Source organism: Mustelus asterias, chromosome 13, assembly GCF_964213995.1.
Source record: "Mustelus asterias chromosome 13, sMusAst1.hap1.1, whole genome shotgun sequence".
Lineage (NCBI taxonomy): Eukaryota > Metazoa > Chordata > Chondrichthyes > Carcharhiniformes > Triakidae > Mustelus > Mustelus asterias.
In genome coordinates, this window is record NC_135813.1 from 96036940 (window position 1) to 96059173 (window position 22234).

At 43.2% G+C, this 22234-nt stretch overlaps 1 protein-coding gene across 1 annotated transcript in view; it reads left to right on the forward strand.

The window, feature by feature from the left end:
* The window catches only part of morc2 (MORC family CW-type zinc finger 2), a 99820-nt gene that overhangs the window by 71124 nt on the left and 6462 nt on the right, over positions 1-22234 (forward strand). The window contains exons 19-24 of the mRNA XM_078227350.1: positions 890-1258; positions 2002-2166; positions 3291-3339; positions 9494-9635; positions 12981-13175; positions 15649-15742. Coding sequence (XP_078083476.1) covers positions 890-1258; positions 2002-2166; positions 3291-3339; positions 9494-9635; positions 12981-13175; positions 15649-15742 — 1014 coding nt within the window. The remainder of the gene's footprint in view (positions 1-889; positions 1259-2001; positions 2167-3290; positions 3340-9493; positions 9636-12980; positions 13176-15648; positions 15743-22234) is intronic.

Consider the following 22234-nt stretch of genomic DNA (forward strand, 5'->3'; position numbering starts at 1 on the left):
TCCTTGTGTCAGGTATGATACCAACCCCTGGAAGGTTTACCCTTAATTCACCCCACCCGCAATTGACTTCAATTTCCAAATAGCATCTTCAAAGCATTATTTGTCGAATGCTCTCTTAGGACAGATGTCTCCTGGCATTCAACTCCTGTGTCCACATCTGGATCTGCAATGAGGTTTGAAAGCAAGTGCTTGCAGTGGAATCAGAATGGAGCATCTGAGATGAGACCATTGGCTCGTTAGGTGGTTCTAAAAGCAGTGCCTCTGTAGCTCTGTTATCCCAAAGCAAGAATGTATTCTTCATGAGTAATAAACTTTGGTGATGGGTTAGCATAAAGGATTTTTAATGTAAAAAGTTAATCACCAGATTAGTAAAATGAGGATATAATGATGATCGGCCTAATAGCAGAGCTTCGGTTGTGGTTAAGAAAATGAAAACTTGTTAAAGTGAGAAAATTCTTTGCAATGGGCCTAAATCTCTCAGATTAGCTTTCATGTGGCCTTTCTAAGGGAGATTGCCAATTTACTGCCTGCAGCAGAGTTCAACATTCATGGTGTGGACTCTGCCATTAGTAGCTGTATCGAGATTATCTGAGCACAATTTACATGCGGCCTTTGCAGTTGCTTGAGAAGGGACCTTAATTTCATCCTTCAGGGGAAATAAATAAGATAATCCCCAGTTTGCTCCTCTAAGCCAATGCCAGAGTAAAAATTGAAGGAGATGTGGAAACTTTTCTGCTCATGTAGCCTTGCACATGATTGTCTCTGAGACCCGAAGGAAAGAAATAGAGCTAATAATGGATGCATTTAACAAGAATAATCTGGAGTCTTTTTGAAGTCACTCTGAAGAGCTTTGTGTTTTCTTAAAAGTAATGCTTTCATTTGTCTGTAGGGTCAGTCATCTGCAAGTATTCAGCGACCACGATCACCACCTCTAGCTGATATCATCAAAAATGCTCCAAGTCACCCACCTTCAAAGCCCCAAGCTTTACCACGCAAGGGATCTTCAACCAGATCTATAAGCAGAGCCATGACCACTCACACCAACCTTACTAATAAGAAAGCAGCAATCAGTACAGGACGATCCCAGCAGCAGCCAGTGGTCTCTGCAAAACAAAATGCTGCCTCTTCCAGGGTTGGAGTTCAGCCTTCTACCTCTATGAGGAATGTTCCTGCCATCTCAGCAAGCTTGAAGAGTCAACCGGCTAAAAGAGCAAAGAATTTGGGGCTCAGGAAGGAGACGCTTACTAGGGGAGCACAGGTATTTAAAGATACTTAAAATTAATCTTTAAAGGAACACCCTTCTGTCAACTTATCCTTGTTTACCAATGTGACGCATATCTATGCTGGGGAGTGGGCAGTTATTTTTACTCTATTCAATACATGTCACGTGCAGAATAAATGTCTTAAATTATTTCAACAAGATGTCTTAAAATGAGCCTCAGAAAAACACCTTGTATCAATTCAACAATATTTTTCTGGCTAAAGTCCCATTTAAACGTAGACTGTTAGGGGGTAGGTTTGCTCAGTTGGCTGGACTGCTGGTTTGTGATGGGAGTGACACCAATAGCGTGGGTTCAATTCCCATAGTCGCTGAGGTTATTCGTGAAGGGTTCTGCCTTTTCATCCTTGCCCCTTGCCTGAGGTGTGGTGATCCTCTGGTTAGATCACCAGTCAGTCACTAATATATAATGTATAAAATATTATAAATATATGTATTATAAAATATATGGATTATAACTCCAGTCAGTCCACATTCCTTCCAGCAGGTGCCTGCACAGGACCAAAGGTTTGGGGAGGCTGTTCTCCCCTTTCACCCAGGTTACACCATGAGTTGATTGGACTTCGAGAAGGGAAATTCAGAAACCTGACAAAGAACTTCATGTGCAGTCCGTAACTCCAAAAAAATTGCTCAGAATTAGATGGAATTTGTCAAGATTTCATTTCCATACTTCCAATTCCAGAATCTTTTTCAACAAAACTAAAATATTTTCCTTTCCATAGCTTGCAGGAACAAGGAAAAGGAACGCAGTAATAGAAAGCAGTGAGGAGGAGGAGGATGAGGAAGAAGATGAGGAGGAAGAGGAGCAAGAAGAAAGGAAAGTGAAGATATCTGCAAAGGTTTCTGAGTCAAAGCGATTCAAAAAGGACATAACCGATGTTGTAGAGGTAGTATGTCAAACAACAGTTTTACATGTAGTATCTTAGTCGATGCAGCCTCTTGCTCATTTCCTCCCTAGGGTGTCTGTGCAATTTGTTCTTCAGTCATCTGGAAAATGAACAGATTATTTGCTCCCAATGTCCCAACAGGTCACCTCTTTGTTGCCATTTTTTCACTTGGCTTCCTGAGCTGCTGGGAATGTTACCACGGTGCTGGTCGCCATCCAGTATCATACCTAGTTAATTAATACTTGGGTAAGCCTTAACAGGGAATGTTTTTGCAGCTGAGTCCAAGGCTGTCCTCATCCAGTATCAAATAAATATTTCCAGCTGAATGATGGTCAGCAGAGACACTGTCAATATTTCTTTACTGAAAATACGTTTAAGCTTCAATTGTAGCACCCCTACCATAGGCTAGCTAAAGAATTACTAACTTTGAATAGACTAGGTTTGGAACCGGGCACATTTCTGGGTTACATAGAACCTGTGCTCCTTACACTGACTAGTCAGCAAAAATGTTTTAACATAAACAACATGTTGCTTAAAGTAGAAGATCCAACACGTTGGATCATTTAGTGCTACAGGCCACAGTTTTGCCTTGCAATGGTCATACAATTGCAGAGGCACTTGCTGCTCTCTAGCCTTGACTCTCTTTTCCCCCCCCGTTCCCCCTCCCTCCCCACAGCTGCCACCACAGTGTACAGCAGTTGCAGTGTTTTGAAGTATTCCCCCCCCCCCCACGCCTTTCTGTTAAGCAGCTCAAAGAGTAATGGGGACCGTTCTCGGATCTGAATTATCATTTTGGGTAACTACATGTGAAGTAAGGGGAGAAATAGGCCAAGCTAGTTTTGTGAGAATCATCCACTTGCTTCACATAGGATGTCATAAAAGCAATCAGGAAAAGGTATTTTGCTGCTGTATGACTATAGCAAGATGACAGGAATTGTCTTTCAACACTTCCTTAAAACAGTGTCCCTTTAAGTTTGCGTGTTTTCCTTTTTTCTTGTAGGATCCAAATGAAGATTGTGCCTGCTGGCTTGTTGTAGATGGAAGCAACTTTTACTTCTATAAACTATAGAGCTAGGATTTGTGTTCACCCATGAGAAGTGTCTAACTGTATGTTTTATTATAAGATTTCAGATAGTGGAGGAGAGGTTGAGGAGGAGGCCAGCACTTCCAAAGGTGAGAACGTGATTCTTATTTTCTGATTGAATGCATTACTTTGTTGAAATGTCCAGGAATGCTGAATTGAGAGAGGAGTAAGTCAGATGTTATGGAACTTGTATATTTGAGATAGGGGCCCCACACTTCCCAGAATGCATCCAACTTGGATTGGAGTAAACCGGTTAGGGATTCCATTGGGATACATACCATAATTTTATTACAATCCTGAACAGAGGGAGGCTTATCGCTAATCCGGGAGCAAAGGTTATTCTTCCGTGCTGCAAATGTTAGGGTACTGTAGAGCTGGCGTCAGAACAGTTCACAGTTCAAAGAATTATCTTTTTGCCTGGGAGCCCCAGAATCCAGTACAAAGGATCAAATTCTGAGGCTGCATCAAATATCTTAAGTTAAGTGTGCCCAATCAGTAGGATTTAACTTTGACACAGGACCGGACATTATATGTTGTCATCTCTCAGCAATTTGCATTTTTGACACATTGAGAATATAGTGGGGGTCTATCCTCTGCCTTAAGCTTGGTGTGATGTGTAGGCTGTGAAATATTTTAAGTTGTCTCCTTCGTTCTATTACAAACTGAGATTCTATTGGCATTTTCCCAGATACTGTTCCAGGTCTCCTCATCAATGTTCACTGTGTGATCTTTTTCCAAGATTAGAATCTTTAGCATATTCACACAGGATCTAGAATATAATATACCATAAAACTTGCTGATTAATTGCTTTGGTTCTGTAGAAATCAGGGTTATTTTCTACTGGAGAAACACTAGTATCAAGATGCAGAGATGTATTACTAAGGGTAAAGTCTGAGTTGTAAAATCCTAAAAAAGAACATAAGACACAGTTGCTCAAAAGATAAAAAGGAGGCACCACTAAACATGTCACCTACCCTTCCAAAAATCAAAACTTGGTGAGAAATCTAGGTTACCCTGAATGGGAGAGAGGACGGAAGTGAAATTAAATCTTCCTTCCATCCCAAAAACCATCCTCCATGCCCTGGAATGTTATTGGATTCTCACATTTGTCAGGCACCGTCTTGAAATTGTTAATAAACAGCAAAGCTTGTAAGGAGTACTCAGACTGGCTAGCTCTTAAACACGTATAGATCTAAGATGAGAGACTAATTGATACATCTGAATAGTCAGCATCCCTAGACCTACCTTAGAACTAGGAAGCTATATAAAATTGGCGGCACAGTGGTTAGCATTGCTGCCTCACAGCTCCAGGGACCTGGGTTCAGTTCCGGCCTTGGATGACTGTGTGGAGTTTGCATGTTCTCCCTTTGTCTGCGTGTGTTTCCTCCAGATGCTCCGGTTTCCTCCCAGTTTCCAAAGAAGTGCGGGTTAGGCTGATTGGCCATGCTAAATTGCCCCTTAGTGTCAGGGGGGCTAGCAGGGTAAATATATGGGGTTATAGGGATAGGGCCTGGGTGGGATTGTTGTCGATGTAGACTCGATGGGCCAAATGGCCTCCTTCTGCACTGTAGGGATTATAAAGGAGCTAAATACCCCATTAATTTCCATTAGGACCTTAACAGAAAGCAAAACTAGCAATGTCTAAAGGATACAACAACTTGGGCAACCCTTTCATCTTAATCAGTAGTATCCTGTCCAGCCACAATATCGGTAAGGAAGACCAACGATGTAGGTCCCACTTCATGGACCTAAGTATTGGGGTGGGGGAGGGAGCTGCAGGGGAGCTTGTTTTATATAACTCGGAATGGGGAGTAATGGAAATACCCAAATAAGTAAACTCTAAGGGGGAAGAGAACAAGTGTGGGGGGACATCTCCCTCTAAGCCTTACCAGAGAGATAGCCTCAAACTTTGCAAAATTACTTTTATAGCCAGAAAAGTAGCCAAATCTACCCACAATATCAATAATAGCAGAAATACAAAAAAAATCTGGCTTAGACATGAATGGCAACACATTATCCGTGTATAACGTGATCTTAGGTTGCTTTCCACCACTAGACAACCCAAGTATCAAAGGATTGCATGTAATTGCAAATGTCAGGGACTCGATAGCTATTGCAAACAATAACAGGGGTCCCGGGCAACCCTGAATAGTCCCTCGCTGAAGACTCAAATTATCAGATCTATAACCGTGAGTAAGAACTGCCACCAGCCAGTGGGTTTTTATTAATCACTTGTAGCCACTTAATGAACTGCAGACTGATCTGTTTTATGCTAACTTTGCAGATGATACAAGATATATATATATATAGGGGCAGGTAGTGTTGAAGTGGGGAGGCTGCAGAATGACTTGGACAGGTTGGGAGAGTGGGCAAAGAAGTGGCAGATGGAAGACAATGTGGGAAAGTGTGAGGTTATGCACTTTGATAGGAAGAATAGAGGTGTGGACTATTTTCTAAATGGGGAAAGGCTTTGGTAATCTGAGGCACAAAGGGACTTGGGAGTCCTGGTTCAGGATTCTCCTAAGGTTAACATGCAGGTCCAGTTGGCAGTTAGGAAGGCAAATTCAATGTTAGCATTCATTTCTAGAGGGCTATAATATAAGAGCAGGGATGTACTGCTGAGGATGCATAACGCTGTGGTCAGACCCCATTTAGAAGATTGTGAACAGTTTTGGGTCCCATACCTAAGGAAGGATGTACTGGCCTTGGAAGGAGTCCAGAGGAGGTTCACAAGAATGATCCCAGGATTGAAGGGTTTGCCATATGAGGAGCGGTTGAGGAGTCTGGGTCTATACTCGATGGAATTTAGAAGGATGAGGGGGGATCTAATTGAAACTTACAGAATACTGAGAGGCCTAAATAGAGTGGACGTTGAGAGGATGTTTCCACTAGTGGGAGAGATTAGAACTCAAGGGCACAACCTCAGTGATGGGACGCTCCTTTAAAACTGAAATGAGGAGGAATTTCTTTAGCCAGAGGGTGGTAAATCGGTGGAACTCATTGCCACAGAGGGCTGTGGAGGCCAGGTCATTGAGTGTCTTTAAGACGGAGATAAGTTCTTGATCAATAAGGGGATCAAGGATTACGGGGAGAAGGCAGGAGAATGGGGATGACAATCATATCGGCCATGATTGAATGGTGGGACAGACTCGATGGGCCAAATGGCCTAATTCTGCTCCTATATCTTACGGTCTTGCATAAATCAGCATTGAAGCTTTTAAAGGCCTTATTAATATCCTTCGTCTTAATCATCCTATTATCCTTGGAATCTGACACAGACGGAAATAGCCCTAGAGTGAGTGTACTTCCTTCTTCGTAAGGAGAACCAGATATCTATTCAGTTTATTTTCAAACTCATGTAGTTTTTGTTTGACAATCTTTATACTCCTCTCAGCATGTTGAGTCAGCAAGGAGTCCAGTGCCTTTCGAGTTGCATTAGTTTCTTTCAGTATTGAGTGGCAAGGATTCTTATCATACTTCATCCTTCTGTTTCGGACAATTTTACTTCAAGCTGGCGCTCCAGCATTTTACACTTTTTGTTGGCCATATGTGAAATGACTAAACCCCTTGCAGGTTTCCCGCAGGATTGAGAGGCCTATCTCTGAGCGAATTGACTCGAGCAGAAGAGATCAAATTTGACTTTAAAGTACAAGATAAAGTTATGATCCTCAAGTAGAGATGCATTAAATCTCTAAAATCTAGACCGAGGATGAATCCTCTTGAATAAAAATTCTAGGAAGAGAGGAGCGCAATCAGATAATAAAGACTGCCTATGGAGCAGGAGACTACAGAGAGTAATATTGTTTTTGGGTTTAAAAAAAAATCAGTTTTAATTTTAAATTGGTGGGGAGTGGCAAAGAAGGTGAACTCATTATCTTTAGGGTGTTCTCCAAGCATCCAAGTACCCCACTTCCTCACATACCGATGCTAATGTCTTTGTTGAGTTGGAGGATTCCTAGTTATGGGAAGTTTATCCATCAGAGGATTAGGACAATAGTTGAAGTCCCCACCTATGAAGGAGTTTGTTGATGCTAGTTGAGCAAAATCCACAAAGACTTCAGTTACAAAATCAGGTGAATAATTTGGCGGGGGGGCCCATAGACATTCATCATAAAAATGTTTTCCCTGTGCAACGGCCCCTTAACAATCACCTACCTTCCACCTTATCCTATACACAGTTCTCCAGTGTAAAAGGCACATTCTTATTAACTCAAACCACAACCCATCAGCTGCAGTCAAGAATGAGGCAAAAATCACCTGCCCCACTTATTCCTGTTTCATTTTTAGATGCTCCTTGTCATCTAGATGAGTTTCCTGCAACAAAGTTATGTCAACATTCTCCCCTTTAAGGAAAGACAAAATCTTTTTTCTTTTAATAGGATCATGTATCCCCTGTACATTCCAGAAGCAAAGTTTCAAAGTAGCTACTGCCATTGCTTATTCAACCAAAGAGCATACAGGACAGAAAATGGTTTATCCGTCAAAGATTTTTTTGCCCACTCAGGCATGCACCAAAACATACTTTCCCCGTCTCCAGCAATACCAGAAGCACCAATGACACTTTATAAAGTCTTTCTCTAAAACATGAGACTTGTCTGTAACTTTGGAACCTATTAATGATTCTTTAACCCCAGAAAAATAAAAAAAATGAAACCATTAGTTCTAAGGGGACTTTCCTCACCAAATGTGAAGCTCTGTAAAGCTATACCTACAAGCCTGTCATAATTAAACCAAGGAGTCTTTCTCATCAAAAAAGAGAAGACATGATATGCCACAAAATGGGTGAGTACAGAATGCCCTTTCTGCATTCCAACTCCTTTTGAGACTTAAGCCACTCGGCCACCTCCCAGCAGTGGAGCTACTCATGTTTACCATGATCAGAGCAAAGAAGACCGTAAAACATACACCACCATTATAAGCAGACAGATTAAAGGAAAGAAGGATATTTTTACATAACTCTAGTATTGTACCAGCAGCATAATCCTTAACGAGAAGGACCATGCTGAGGGACAAATGGAAGTCCCTGTCAACCTTAAGGATAAAAACTCACTGTAGTGCTCAATTACTAGATCAGCCCTGTCAGAATGATAAATACAGAATCAGGAAGGAGTTACAATGACAAGGGATAGAGTCGAGATATTACAGTAAGCTGCAGTCTGCTACTCCAAATGATTACCTTCCTCAGATCTCACAAAGGCCGTGGCTTTAGCTGGATTGTCAAACGTCTTTATAAAGTTGTTGAATGTTGCCCTCCGTGTAGCAGAATATGATAGGGCATACTGCACTCCAACGTCCTTCAGTCATCTTGTAATTTCATCAAAGCCCTTGTGCCTCTGTATTACCACTGAGAAATCTTGAAAGAGACTTTTGTTCCATCATAAAGCAAGGCCCCATAAGTTGAGCTGCCTCCAATACTCTTTGCCGATCCTTGAAGTTATGAAAATAGATAATTATGGCCTGGGGTTGTTGATTGTCCCTAGGCCTCAGACACCGAATACTAACTTGATGTGCCCAGTTTGCATTTCTAAATTACGGAAACGTGGTAGTCAGCTTTCAGAATTTAGTTGGGAGCTTTCCCTCCTCTCCTGGCAGACCAACAATCTGGACATTTTTACCCTGGTCTCGATTCTCCAGTTTGTCATGAAATTCTGACATACCCTGCAGCTGGATTGTAAGTGGGCCTTAATCGAGGAAGTTGCATTTTTGACAGTAACAATTCTCTTTCCCACTTCAAGCCTTTTGCCAGTATTCTGCACTTCTATAGTATGAACACTGATATGTTGTGCTTCTGGATGCACATGGGGATTTTCACAACTTCATTGCAGTGTTAATGTAAACCTGCTTGTGACACTAAATAAATTGCCAAACTTTCAAAAACTGGACTGAGTTTCTCTTCAACGACCTTGATAATATTAGCAGTCATCAGTTGTAATGAGTTTATCGGATCGAGAACCTGTTTGTTCACTGAGTCGCCTTCACCCCAGTTACTTCTGACTGCTTTTGTCAACAATTTCCTTAATGTTTCTCAGCATTTTATTACCAGTGTTTACCAGAAATCTTCCAGGGACATAATATGGAGTTCTCCCAGATTAGGTAAGTACGAGCTCTGTAAGCATAACAAGTGAAAGGATTATGGGCTGGGTAGCACCAGGGATTACAAAAACACAGCTATTCCTGTGCTTGAATCACTTGACTCCTCGCCCACATCTCTTTTTGTTTAAATTTTTTATCGTTCCTACACAGATCGAGGAATGCTTGTGGAAGTAAAGGTGAATAAGGAATGGTACACAGGCCGAGTTACTGATGTTTCAGCAAGCAAACAGTCGGTGCGGTGGAAGGTCAAGTTTGATTATGTTCCAACTGCAACCACTCCAAGAGACAGATGGTGAGAATATTGTTCTGTTTCTTTTCATTCTCGCTCCCTGCTGCTCGGTACCAGACACGTACAGAACCTGTTTTAATGTGGCAATCCCTCAGTAACCTGGAATAAACCTGCTTTATAAATAGGACTAATGATTTGTTGCAGCAAGTCATCTGCCCACGAACCAGTTTTGTATAGTAAGCTCGTAAACAATGAAAATGCCACTTTGAGTAGCAAATCAGTGGTCCTATTTGTAGAGCTGTCCTACCTTGTAAGAGGAATTTTCTGGGGTGTCCCTCTGGGGGGGTCTTGTACTCAGCTGACCTCACTCAACCAATACAGAGACTACGAAAGACAGCATATAGTTAAAGAACAAAAGGAAGTTTATTGCTAATACATGCAGCAGGAGAAAAAATAGTCAGTGAGTGCCGACTACCCTCTCTAACTTAACAGTGCATGTGTGAGATAGATGTACTTTTTCTAAACACTTAGATCTCCCGCCCAGCTTGTCACTCAAACTGGAGAATCCAATTACAATATTACACATTACCTTAGCCAATAACACTCCACTGGTCAGCAAGATCAGGAGCTCATTAGTCCACTGCATTCTCCCTGGTTACTAAGAAATCTAACTACGTAAATCCGGTAGATTCAAGGATATTCTCTGACACCTGCACATTTTAATTGGTAAAGGGAATCTGTTCTCTTGCTTGAATCCAGCCCCTTTATCAGCATGAGAAATTGTACCAGCCTCGCTAACCAGGAGTGAATGTATTCCCATACATTCCAAAGCCCTGATTAACTTGCAGCTTCCTGACTCAAGCTGATAAGGAGAACTGCTCTCTCTATGCCCCATTGTCCCAAAGAATTTGTTCTGTCTGCTACTGTCTACTTCCCATCATGCTCAGCAGTCAAATCGTTGGTTGGTCAAGGTTTGCAAGGCACACATTAAGAATACAGTTTAATTTCATAATACTTGGTTAACTTGTAGCTATACAGACAATACCTTTGCGTATATTACATTAGGTACATGGCGATTCCTTATTCTATATATAAGGAACCTTATAATCTTCACCTTAACCTAGTCTACTTATTATAATAAATTTAAAATGAGGGCCTTTTATACCAGGAGTTTTATACTATCATCCTTCATATCTCTTCCTCATTATTTTGAAATCATTGTCTTCCGCTTCAATTCGTTCTATCCCAGGACTTCATAGTGGGGAACTCCTCAACTTCTGTTTTCCTTCCTTCTGCAGTCCAATGTATTTTAAAACTCAAGTTTGCTGTCATGTAGCTGCTACTTTCAGATCAACTGTCTTCTCTCTTTAAACCTGGTGTAAAGTCTTGACTCAGCACCCAAGTTTCTCAGTATAAAAAAATCTGATCTGCAGACATCCTGACTGTTGTGTGTTTGTTTTGTCATGTGCCATTTTCCAAAATAATGCTGTTTTGAACAATATTCAATATTTGGAACCTGAAAATATACATTTAAACAACTCTATCCTTTTCGACCTTCTCACTCGAACTGTGGTTCTCCAGTAATGGAGCCTAAAATGTATCAAAGGGACATGAGTCTGTGGATTTCTTTTCTGCAGAGTGCAGTGGGTGAAGGTCATTGAATAGTCTGAGGGCTGAGTTAGATAAATTCTTGATTGACAAGCAAGCCAAAGGCTGTAGGGACAGACAGGAAAGTACAAATCAGATCAGCCATGATCTGATCAAATGGCTGATCAACCTTGAAGGGCCGAATGGCCTACTGCTGCTAATTTGTATGTTCACATTGCTCTGTTTGAACGTTTGCATTTTTAATGCGAACTAATGGGATTGGATCATTATTTCACCTTTGGTACCCAATGTTGGCTGTTAGTGCTGAATCAGGTGAAGAATAGCTTTGAAGCAAAGAAAAAGCCTCCTCCAATGTTACAACAAAAATGGATTGACGCTACATTCCAGAGCCAACTTCCTTATGAATCTGCCAGCAGTATAAAACAATGTTGTGCTGTAGGTTCATACTCACAGCAAAGTCGTGAATATCCTTTTTTCAGATCAATCGAATATCTGAATGTGGAAATCTTCTCCTTTCTTGAGTATTCAAAGAAAACTACTCAGAAATGTCACCTTTTCATTTGCCTAATAAGGAACATACATGTGTTTAACGTGAGGTCAAACCTCATTTACTTAGGCCTGGACAGCTTGGGTTTATTTAAGCATGGTCAAGATTTTGGGATTGCATTGGATGCATTTGGCTTAGATATCAATGCTTTTTCAGCAGTAGATCAAGTACAAGTACAGTGGTAGTGAACGCAATGAACAAGAGTAGGCAAGTCAGCCCTCGAGTTTGCATTGTCGTATAGTTACTGCTCTGCTCTCCTGTACTCTCTAACTTGACTTGTTCTGTATTCTTTAATACGCCTACCAAACAATCTTTGTTTTAAAATTTTTAATTACCTCAATAACCTTTTGATAAGGGGAGTTCTAGATTTCCATTGCCCTTTATGTGCGGAATGTTTTCTAATATCAGCCTTAAACAGGTCAGTTCAAATCCTTGCTCTGACTTCCTTCATCAGAGTAAATAATTTTTCCATACCTTGTTGTACCCTTTAATCATTTAAACACCTCGATCAGATCACTTTTATTTGAGAGAAATCATCACAAGTTCTTTAAATTAATCCTTTGTCCAGGTATTTTTCTTGTGAACCTGCTACACTATCTGCAATGCCAATATATCCTTCCGGTGGTGTAATACCCATACTCCAGACGCAAACTAACTAGTGTGTATCTGACTAACATAACTTCCATCCCTTGAGGTGAAGGTTAACATTTTATCAGCCTTTTCATTATATTTTGGAAATTGATTTAATTTTATGCCACCCACCATTTAAATCATTTCCCAAAACAATTAGTCAGCAGAATGATGATTAAAATGCGTCCAGCTCTCAATCTGTTTGTTTCTTCAGTTCTCGAATCAAATCATGTTTTCTTCCTTCAGTCTGTTTCACTTTTTTTTAATCTTCCACTCGATTACGGTGTATCTTTGAGCTTTGGTCTGGCTGTTTTTTGCGTGTCCATCTCTGATGTGAGCATTGGTCCATCCGTTCAGCCTGTTGGTCAGTCCCACACATGTCCATCTGTCAGTATGTATCTGTGACCGATTTGCACCCTTATTGATTCCATTTATGCTGGTGTTAGTTTTCTTTGCATGCAAATCGCAATTTATAAAATGTTGGTGCAGATAGTTTGAAAAACTGGCTAATCGCTTGTGAAAGCAGCCAACAGGGGCAGATGGTGACTGTATCCAATTGTCATTTTTGTGAAGGTTTTACGTGGTCGAGAGGTGTTTTAATTGGATGTGTTGCATTCCTGCAGGGTTGAGAAGGGAAGTATAGATGTGAGGCTGATGAAACCACCATCTCCAGAATACCAGACACCTGACACACTTGGCGTGGAGGAGGACATCTCTGTGGAAACAGGATCAACTTCAGACAGTACTAGGATGGAGCCAGACACTACACAACCGACAACTAGCAAAGAGACTGTCGAAGCACTCGTGGTCAGCTTCAGGTGAGAATGATGGCTCATTTACTTTTTTCTATTCATTCATGGGGTGTGGACATTGCTGGCTAGGTCAGCATTTATTACCCATCCCTAATTGTCCTCAGGAAGATGGTGGTGAGCTGCCTTCTAGAGTTGCTGCAGTGAATGTGATGTAGGTGTATCCATAGTCCTGTTAGGAATGGAGCTCCAGGATTTTGACCCAGCGACAGTGAAGGGACAGCAAGTCAAGATGGTGTGTGGCTTGGAGGGGAAACTCTAGTGGTGATGTTCCCATGTGTCTGTTGCCCTTATCGTTCCAGATGATAGTGGTCGTGTGTTTAGAAGGAGCTGTCTAAGGAAACTTGGTGAATTTCTGCGCTGCATCTTGTAGATGGTACACACTGCTTCCACTGTGCGTTGGCGGTAGAGGGAGTGAATGTTTGTGGAAGGGTTGCCAATAAGTGGACTGCTTCATCCTGAATGGGTTCCACCTTACTGAGTGTTGGGGAAGCTGCACTTATCCAGTCAAATTCTATAACACTGCTGACTTTTGCCTTGTAGATGGTGGACAGACTTTGGGGAATCAGGAGGTGAGTTACTCATGCAGGATTCCTAGCCTTTGACCTGCTCTTGTAGTCACAGCATTTAGATGGCTAGTCCGGTTCTGTATCTTGTCAATGGTAACCCCCAGGATATTGACCGTGGAGGCTTTCGTTATGGTAATGCTACTGAATGTGATGTGGAGAGGTCACTTGTTAGAGATGGCTATTGCCTTGCCACTTGTCAGCCCAAGCCTGGATATTGTCCAACTCTTGATATATTTGGACATGGACTGCTTCAATATCTGTGGAGTTGCCAGTGGTGCTGAACGTTGTGCATTCCTCAGCAAACATCCCACTTCCGACCTTTATGATGGAAGGAAGATGACTGATGTGGCAGCTGAAGATGATTGGGCCTAGAACCCTACCTTCAGGAACTCCTGCAGTCATGTCCTGGAACTGAGGTGATTGACCTCCAACCAACTTCCTCTGCAATATATGACTCCAACCAGCAGAGAGTTTACCCCCTGATTCCCATTGACTTCAAAATTGCTGGGACACCTTGATGCCACACTCGGTCAAATACTGCCTTGATATTAAGGGCAGTCACTCTCACTTCACCATGTCTAGCTTCCATTTGAAGATCAAGGAAAATGTGTAACCTACCGTAAGGAACATGATTATATTCAAACATGACATCTTTGTGATTAAAACTGATGTGTACTGATTGCGCACTTTATCCTTCAGAAACAAAAATGGAACATTTCTCCATATTTTGTTACTTTTAAGGCTTGTTCTGGGATACATCAAGTATGATGGCCCATGTCCAAATGGTGATTCTTGATGTCCAATCCTAGATATTGATAAACTGTTGTACCTTAAAGACATAAAATCTGAGTGTAGTCACGATTAGTCCTACTGTACAATTTCCAGCAGGGATCATAGGGTATTAATCAGGAGTTGGAACCCCTGTTCATGTATACTGGAGTCGAGAATAGTATTCCTCTCTGCTGTGACAGTTGAAATTGGGAACCTCTTCACCGCAGGGATTGAACCTAGGTCTTATGGATCATTACTACACGGTACATTGATCAATTAAATGTCAGGGGATAAGCTTCCATCATTACAAAAGTATAATGTTAATGTGGCTGCCTGCTTTCAGTTCATGGATCGGTACCTGATACATAGCTATGTGGCAGTGCTTGAGATGAGGTATTGCGTCAATCTGTTAAGTTTATTTATGGTAAGGTGACGGCACAGGTGGAGAAGGTGGTGAAGAAGGAATATGGCATGCTTGCCTTTATAGGACGGAGCATAGAGTATAAAAGTTGGGGTCTGATGTTGCGGTTGTATAGAACGTTGGTTCGGCCGCATTTGGAATACTGCGTCCAGTTCTGGTCGCCACACTACCAGAAGGACGTGGAGGCTTTGGAGAGAGTGCAGAGGAGGTTTACCAGGATGCTGCCTGGTATGGAAGGGCTTATGGAAGTTATGAGGAGAGATTGGGTAAACTGGGGTTGTTCGCACTGGAAAGACGGAGGATGAGGGGTGACCTAATAGAGGTGTATAAAATTATGAAAGGCATAGATTGGGTGAACGGTGGGAAGCTTTTTCCCAGGTCGGTGGTGACGTTCACGAGGGATCATAGGTTCAAGGTGAGGAGGGGGGGAGGTTTAACACGGATATCAGAAGGACGTATTTTACACAGAGGGTGGTGGGGGCCTGGAATGCGCTGCCGGGCAAGGTGGTGGAGGCGGACACACTGGGAACGTTTAAGACTTATCTAGATAGCCACATGAACAGAGTGGGAATGGAGGGATACAAAAGAATGGTCTAGTTTGGACCAGGGAGCGGCGCGGGCTTGGAGGCCCAAAGGGCCTGTTCCGGTGCTGTATTGTTCTTTGTTCTTATTTTGAGGATGAATATGGTTTAATTAAAATATTTTTTTCTCTTCTGCTTAGAAACGCTTTGCGATATTTTCTGCCACCAAATTACAGGATAACAAAGGAGGAGTTGAGTTCAATGACACCAGAAGAGCTGGCTTCATTTCCGCTGGTATGTGTTAGCACAAAAATATGAAATGTAATATTACTAACATGTCTTTGTTCTCCACCCCATCCACTACTTCCTGCCCCCAGGTTTCTGCATTGCACGTGTTGTGTGATTTTTAATGAATTGCAGTGGTTGGGGGTGTTTTTGTTATGCTAAAGACTTGCTACAGCCCCCTCACAAATCAAGTAGGATTTTCACAAGAATTAGCTTGGCTAAATGGTAGCATTCTTGTGGTGGGTTCTTGCCCCACTTTCGGATGTGAGCACATAAATAAGGCTCATACAGTTATGCCACTTTGGGTACTGTTGTGGGGAATGGCCTTTCAAGGGAAAGCAACAACGGCCAGGTTTATGGCACCATGGGTGGCTGCGCTGCATAGAAGGGGTGGAAAGCAAGCAGCCGGGCTGTCATGATAGGGGATTCAGTGGTAAGGGGTACATGGAACATGAAACTTGGAAAATAGAAGCAGGAATAGGCCATTCAAGCCTGCTCTGCCATTCATTTTGATCATGGCTGATTATCAAATTCAATATCCTGATCCTGCCTTCCATCTCGTATCTCTTGATCCTTTGAGGCGAAGACGGGCGCTTCTGTAGCCACAGGTGTGAATCCAGGATGGTCTGTTACCAGGGTCAGGGATTTCACTGAGCGGCTGCAGTACATTCTGGAGAGGGAGCATGGTTGTGGTACAGATAGGTAAACAAAGGGATGAGGTCCTGAAAACAGAATATAGGAAATTAGGTGATGAATTAAAATGCAGGAGCTAAAAGGTAGTAGTCTCAGAATTGCTCCCAGTTCCACGTGCTAGCGAGAGCAGGAATAAGAGGATAGATCCGATGCATGCGTGGCTGATGTACCAGGGAAGGGTTTAGATTCTAGAGGCAGTGGGACCAGTTCTGGGGAAGGTGGGACTTGTACAAGCCGGACGGGTTACACCTGGGCAGGGCTAGGACCAGTGTCCTCACGGTGGCTTTTCCTAGTTCCATTGAGGAGGCTTTAAACTAGTGTGGCAGGGGTTGGGAACCAAAGGGTTGACTTAGATCAGTCAGGTTCAAATGAGGAAATGGGAGGTAAGACATTAGTTAGTGATGTGGTCAGCGACTCGGAAAGACAAAAAAAGAGTTAAAAAGCATCCAGCAAAGGAAATTGACGCGGTTCAGCTGTTTATACTTAAATGCAAGGAATATTACCAAAAGTGCAGATGAACTAAGGGCACAGATAGACACATGCTAGCATTATATTGTTGCTATAACAGAAACCTGGCTAAAGGAGGCTGCAAAATTGCAGCTCAATATCAAGGCAGGATAGAGTGGGTGACAAAAAAGGAGAGGGGTAGCATTATTGATTAAAGAATCAGTTATAGTTGTGAGAAGGGATGATGTGTTAAACGGGTTAACAAATGAGGCCTTATGAGTTGAGCTTAGAAATAAAAAAGGGGCAGTCACACTATAAGGAGTATAACTACAGACCCCCAAATAGTGAGAGAGAGAGAAGAACATGTATGTAGACAAAATTCTGCCAGTACGAATAAAAATAGTAGGATGCTCAACTATCCAAATATCAACTGGGTTTCAAACAATATAAGGGGCATTGAAGGTGAAAAATTCATGTAGTGTGTCCAGGAATCTTTTTTTAAACAATGTGACAAAGCCCAACAAGAGGAGACTCCATTCTGGAATTTAGTCTTGGGAAATGAAGATGGGCAAGTGGGCGAAGGGACAGTGGGCAACAATATCAAGGATTGACCACAATTCGGTTAGATATGGACATGGACAGAGTTAAATCAGAAGTTAAAGTTTTAAACTGGGGGAAGGCAAATTTTACAAAACTGAGAAGTGATTTTCCGGAGGTGGACTGGTCAAGACTGCTAAAGGATAAATCGGTGGTAAACCAGTAGGAAGCATGAAAAAGTAAGATCCTTAGGGCACAAAGCAGACTTGTCCCCTCCAAAAATAAGAACAGTACTGCCAAATCTAGACCCCCATGATTGTCCAGAAAAATACAGGGGGAAGATTAAACAGAAAAAGAAAGCTTCTGGGTAAACAGAGTAAACAGATGTCATTGTCCACATTGGCACAAGTGACACAAAGAGGGGAAAGGTCCCGCAAAGACAATTCAGGGAGTTTGGTAGGGAGCTGAAAAGCAGCTAGGGTAGTAATCTCAGGATTACTCCCCATGTCAAGTGTTAGTGAGGCTTGGAACAGAGAGAGAGTTGAACACGTGTCTAAAGAGCTGGTGTAGAAGGGAGGGCTTTAGATACATGGATCACTGGGATGTCTTCTGGGGAAGATGGGACCTGTACAAGAAGGACAGGTTGCACCTGAACTGGAAGGGCACCAATATCCTGGGCGGGAAGTTTGTTAGTGCTGTTCGGGAGGGTTTAAACTAGTGTGGCAGAGGATTGGGATCCAGAACAGCCGGCCAGTAAGTGTAGGGACTGGGGATTGAAGTGAGACTGAAATAAACAGAGTGCAGAGAGAAGTCACGGGACTGGAAGTCTGGAGTGCATTTGCTTCAATTCAAGAAGGTAAGACAGATGAACTGAGGGCCTGGATTACTGCATGGAATTATGATATTGCAGTTCTGGAGACATGGTTAAAGGAATGACAGGACTGGAGTTTAACATTCCGGGATATTGTTGTTTTAGAGGGGGCAGAAGGGGAAACAAGGGGTGGGGGAGTTGCATCGCAGGTGAGGGAGCACATCACAGCTGTGCTGATGGAGGACACATTGGAGGGATCTTATAGTGAGGCATTATGGGTGGAGCTCAGGAATAGGAAGGGTGAAATCACAATGTTGGGAGAATACTATAGATCTCCCGGTAGCCCGCAGGAGGCAGGAGCAGATGTGTAGTCAGATACTGGAAAGATGTGGTGGAAAAAATAAGGTATTGTGGGTGACTTTAACTGCCCCCAAATTGACTAGGACTCCCTTAGAGCCAGGGGCTCGGATGGAGAACAATTTGTTAGATGTGTCCAGGATGGCTTATTGATACAGTATGTTGACAGTCCAACCAGGGAGGGGGAGCCATACTAGACTTGGTGTTGGGGAATAAGCCAGGCCAGGTCATCGATGTTTCAGTGGGGGAGTATTTTGGGCTTAACAACCATAATTCCATAAGATTTCGGGTAGTCATGGATAAGGACAAGGGTGGCCCTCGGGTGAGGGTGTTTAATTACGCAAGGGCCAATTACATCCAAATTAGACAGGAACTGGGGAATGTGGATTGGGAGCGGCTATTTGAGGGCAAATCCACGTCTGGCATGTGGGAGACTTTTAAAGACCAGTTGATTGAAGTACAGGATAGACATGTCTCCGCAAAAATGAAGGATAGAAATGGCAAGATTCAGGAACCATGGATGACGAGGGAAATTGTAGGCTTAGTCAAAAAGGAAAAGGAAGCATACGTCTAGGCCATCTAAAAACTGACGAAGGCCTTGAGTGATAGTGCAAGTAGGAAGGAACTTAAACATGGAATTAGGAGGGCTAAAAGGGGCCATGAAAATGTCTTTAGCTAACAGGGTCAAGAAGAATGCCAAGGCTTTTTATGCATATATTAGGAGCAAGGGGGTAGCAAGAGAAAGAGTAGGCCCATTCAAGGACAATGGAGGGCAGTTATGCATGAAGTCACAGGAAGTGGGTGAGATCCTTAAGTAAGTACCTTGTGTTGGTATTCACCAAGGAGAAGGACATGACGGATGTTGAGGCCAGGGATAGGTGTGTGAACGCTCTGGAGAATGTCAATATATCAAAGGAGGAAGCGTTGGGTAATCTAAATTGCATTAAGGTAGAAAGTCCCTGGGGCTGGATGGGATCGATCCCAGATTACTGCGGGAGACAAGGAAAGAAATAGCTGGGGCCTTAACAGATATCTTCGCATCTTCTTTGACCACAGGTGAGGTTCCAGATGACTGGAGAATAGCCAAATCAGTGGTGGGGACACTTATGGAGAAGATACTGAGGGACAGGATATATGTACATTTGGAAGAAAGTGGACTAGTTAGTGACATGCGGCATGGTTTTGTACAGAGAAGGTCATGTCTCACCATCTATAATGAGTTTTTGCAGAGATGACAAAGATAACTGAGGGAGAGGCTATGAGTGTAGTTTATATGGACATTAAGGCATTTTGACAAGGTCCCACATGGCAGACTGGTACAAAAACTAAAATCACGTGGATTTGTGGTGGGCTGGCTTGATGGATACAGAACTGGCTTGGTCATAGAAGACAGAGTAGCAGTGGAAAGATGTTTTCAGAATGGAGATCTGTGGCTAGTGGTGTTCCGCAGGGATCAGTGCTGGGACCTCTGTTGTTTGTAGTAGATATAAATGATGTAGAGGAAAATGTGGGTGGTCTGATTAGTAAGTTTACGGATGACACGAAGATTGGTGGAGTTGCTGATAGTGGCGGGGATTATCAGAGGATACAACAGGATAGAGAGAGATTAGAGACTTGGGCACAGAAGTGTCAGATGGAGTTTAATCCGGACAAGTATGAGTTGATGCATTTTGGAGGATCAAATTTAGGTTTGAATTATACTGCAAATGGCAGAACCCTTAAGAACATTAACATAGAGGGATCTGGGTGTGCAGGTCCACAGTTCCCTAAAAGTGGCAATACTGGTCAACGTGATTAAGAAGGCATGTGGCATGCTTGTCTTCATCGGAAAGAGCATTGAGTACAAGAGTTGGGAAATCATGTTGCAGCTGTATAAAACCTTGATTGGGCCACATTTGGAGTATTGCGTACAGTTCTGGACACCACACTGCCAGAAGAAAGTGGAAGCTTTGGAGAGAGTGCAAAGAAGGTTCACCAGGATGTTGCCTGGTCTCGAGGGTGTTGACTATGAGGAGAAGTTGAATAAACTAGGATTGTTTTCACTGGAAAGACAGAGGCTGAGGGGAGACCAGATAGAGGTCTCCAAAAGCATGAGGGGCATGGACAAGGTGGATAGTCAAGAGGCTTTTTCCCAGGGTGGAAATGTCAATTACAAGGGGGCACAGGTTCAAGATGGGAGGGGGAAAGTTTAAGGGAGATGTGCAGGAAAAGTTTTTCACGCAGAGAGTGGTGGTGGAAGCAGGCACATTAGCAACATTTAAGGGTACATGAATCAGGAGGGATTAGAGGGATATGGACCAAGTAAGGGCAGAAGGTTTTTTTAGTTTAGTTCGGGTTCACGATCGACACAGGCTTGGAGAGCCGAAGGGCCTGTTCCTGTTCTGTAATTCAGAAGTGGCACAGTGGTTAGCACTGTTCCCTCACAGCGCCTGGGTTTGATTCCCGGCTTGGGTCACTGTCTGTGTGGAGTTTGCACATTCTCCCTGTGTTGCATTGGTTTCCTCCGGGTGCTCCAATTTCTTTCCATAGTCCAAAGATGTACAGGTTAGGTGGATTGGCCATGCAAAATTGCCCCTTAGTGTCAGGGGGACTAGCTAGGGTAAATGTATGGGGCTATGAGGATAAGGCCTGAGTGGGATTGTGGTCGATGCAGACGCGATGGGCCGAATGGCCTCCTTCTGCACTGAAGTATTCTATGAATTGCTCTGGAGGGGATGCAGAGAAGATTTACTAGAACGTTGAAGGCTGGAGAATTGTAGCTATGGGGAGAGATTGGAGAGGTTGGGGTTGTTTTCCTTGGAACAGAGACATGAGGTATACAAAATTGAGGGGTAGGGAGAAAGTAGACAGGAAGGACCTGTTTCCCTTGGCAGAGTTCAAAAACCAGAGGTCATAGGTTCAAGCTAAGTGGCAGAAGGATTAGAGGGGACACAAGGAAACACTTTTTTATGCAGGGAATGGTAGGTGTGTGGAATTCGCTGCCCAAGTTGGTGGTGGAGGCAGAGACCCTAAATTTGTTTTAAAAGTACCTGGACCTGCACCTTAAGTGCTGCAAGATACAGGACCAAGGGCCGGGTGCAGGAATATGGGTGCCATTGGGTCAGCATGGACAAGATGGACCATTTGGCCGCCTTCTATGGTTCTATTCTTCAGTACAGTGCTGAGATATTGGGTAGAATTCACCCATGTCCCTGCCAGCCGGTTCAATGGCCGGTGTGGAGGGAAGAATCTGGCAGGAGGCCCAGAAATCGGTTACATGCTGGCATGAATTTACAGTGGGATTTTCCGCTGGTGCCCATCATGGTGGGTCAGAAAACCCGCTAGAGGCCAGTGCGAACCTCACTTGCATCCCGCCAATGGGATGAAGGCCTGACCACACCCCCCCTCCCCGGGTGCCAGATTCTCTGCAATGTCGGTGTGAAACACATTTGGAACAGCATGGCATGCAGCTATCTGGACGCAGTTGAACAATGCCTGGCCCACCTCTGGAGTTCAGGATGGAGGCATCCCACTTGGATCCTGGAACACCAAAGCAAGGTGCATCGACATGGAGGTGGACCTTCCAGATTCTGTGTCCTGGAAGGGGTCCATCTTCCAGCCTCAATGTTCCTGCAGATCCATCTTCGTTCCCAGGTGGTCCATCTTCCGGTCTCGGA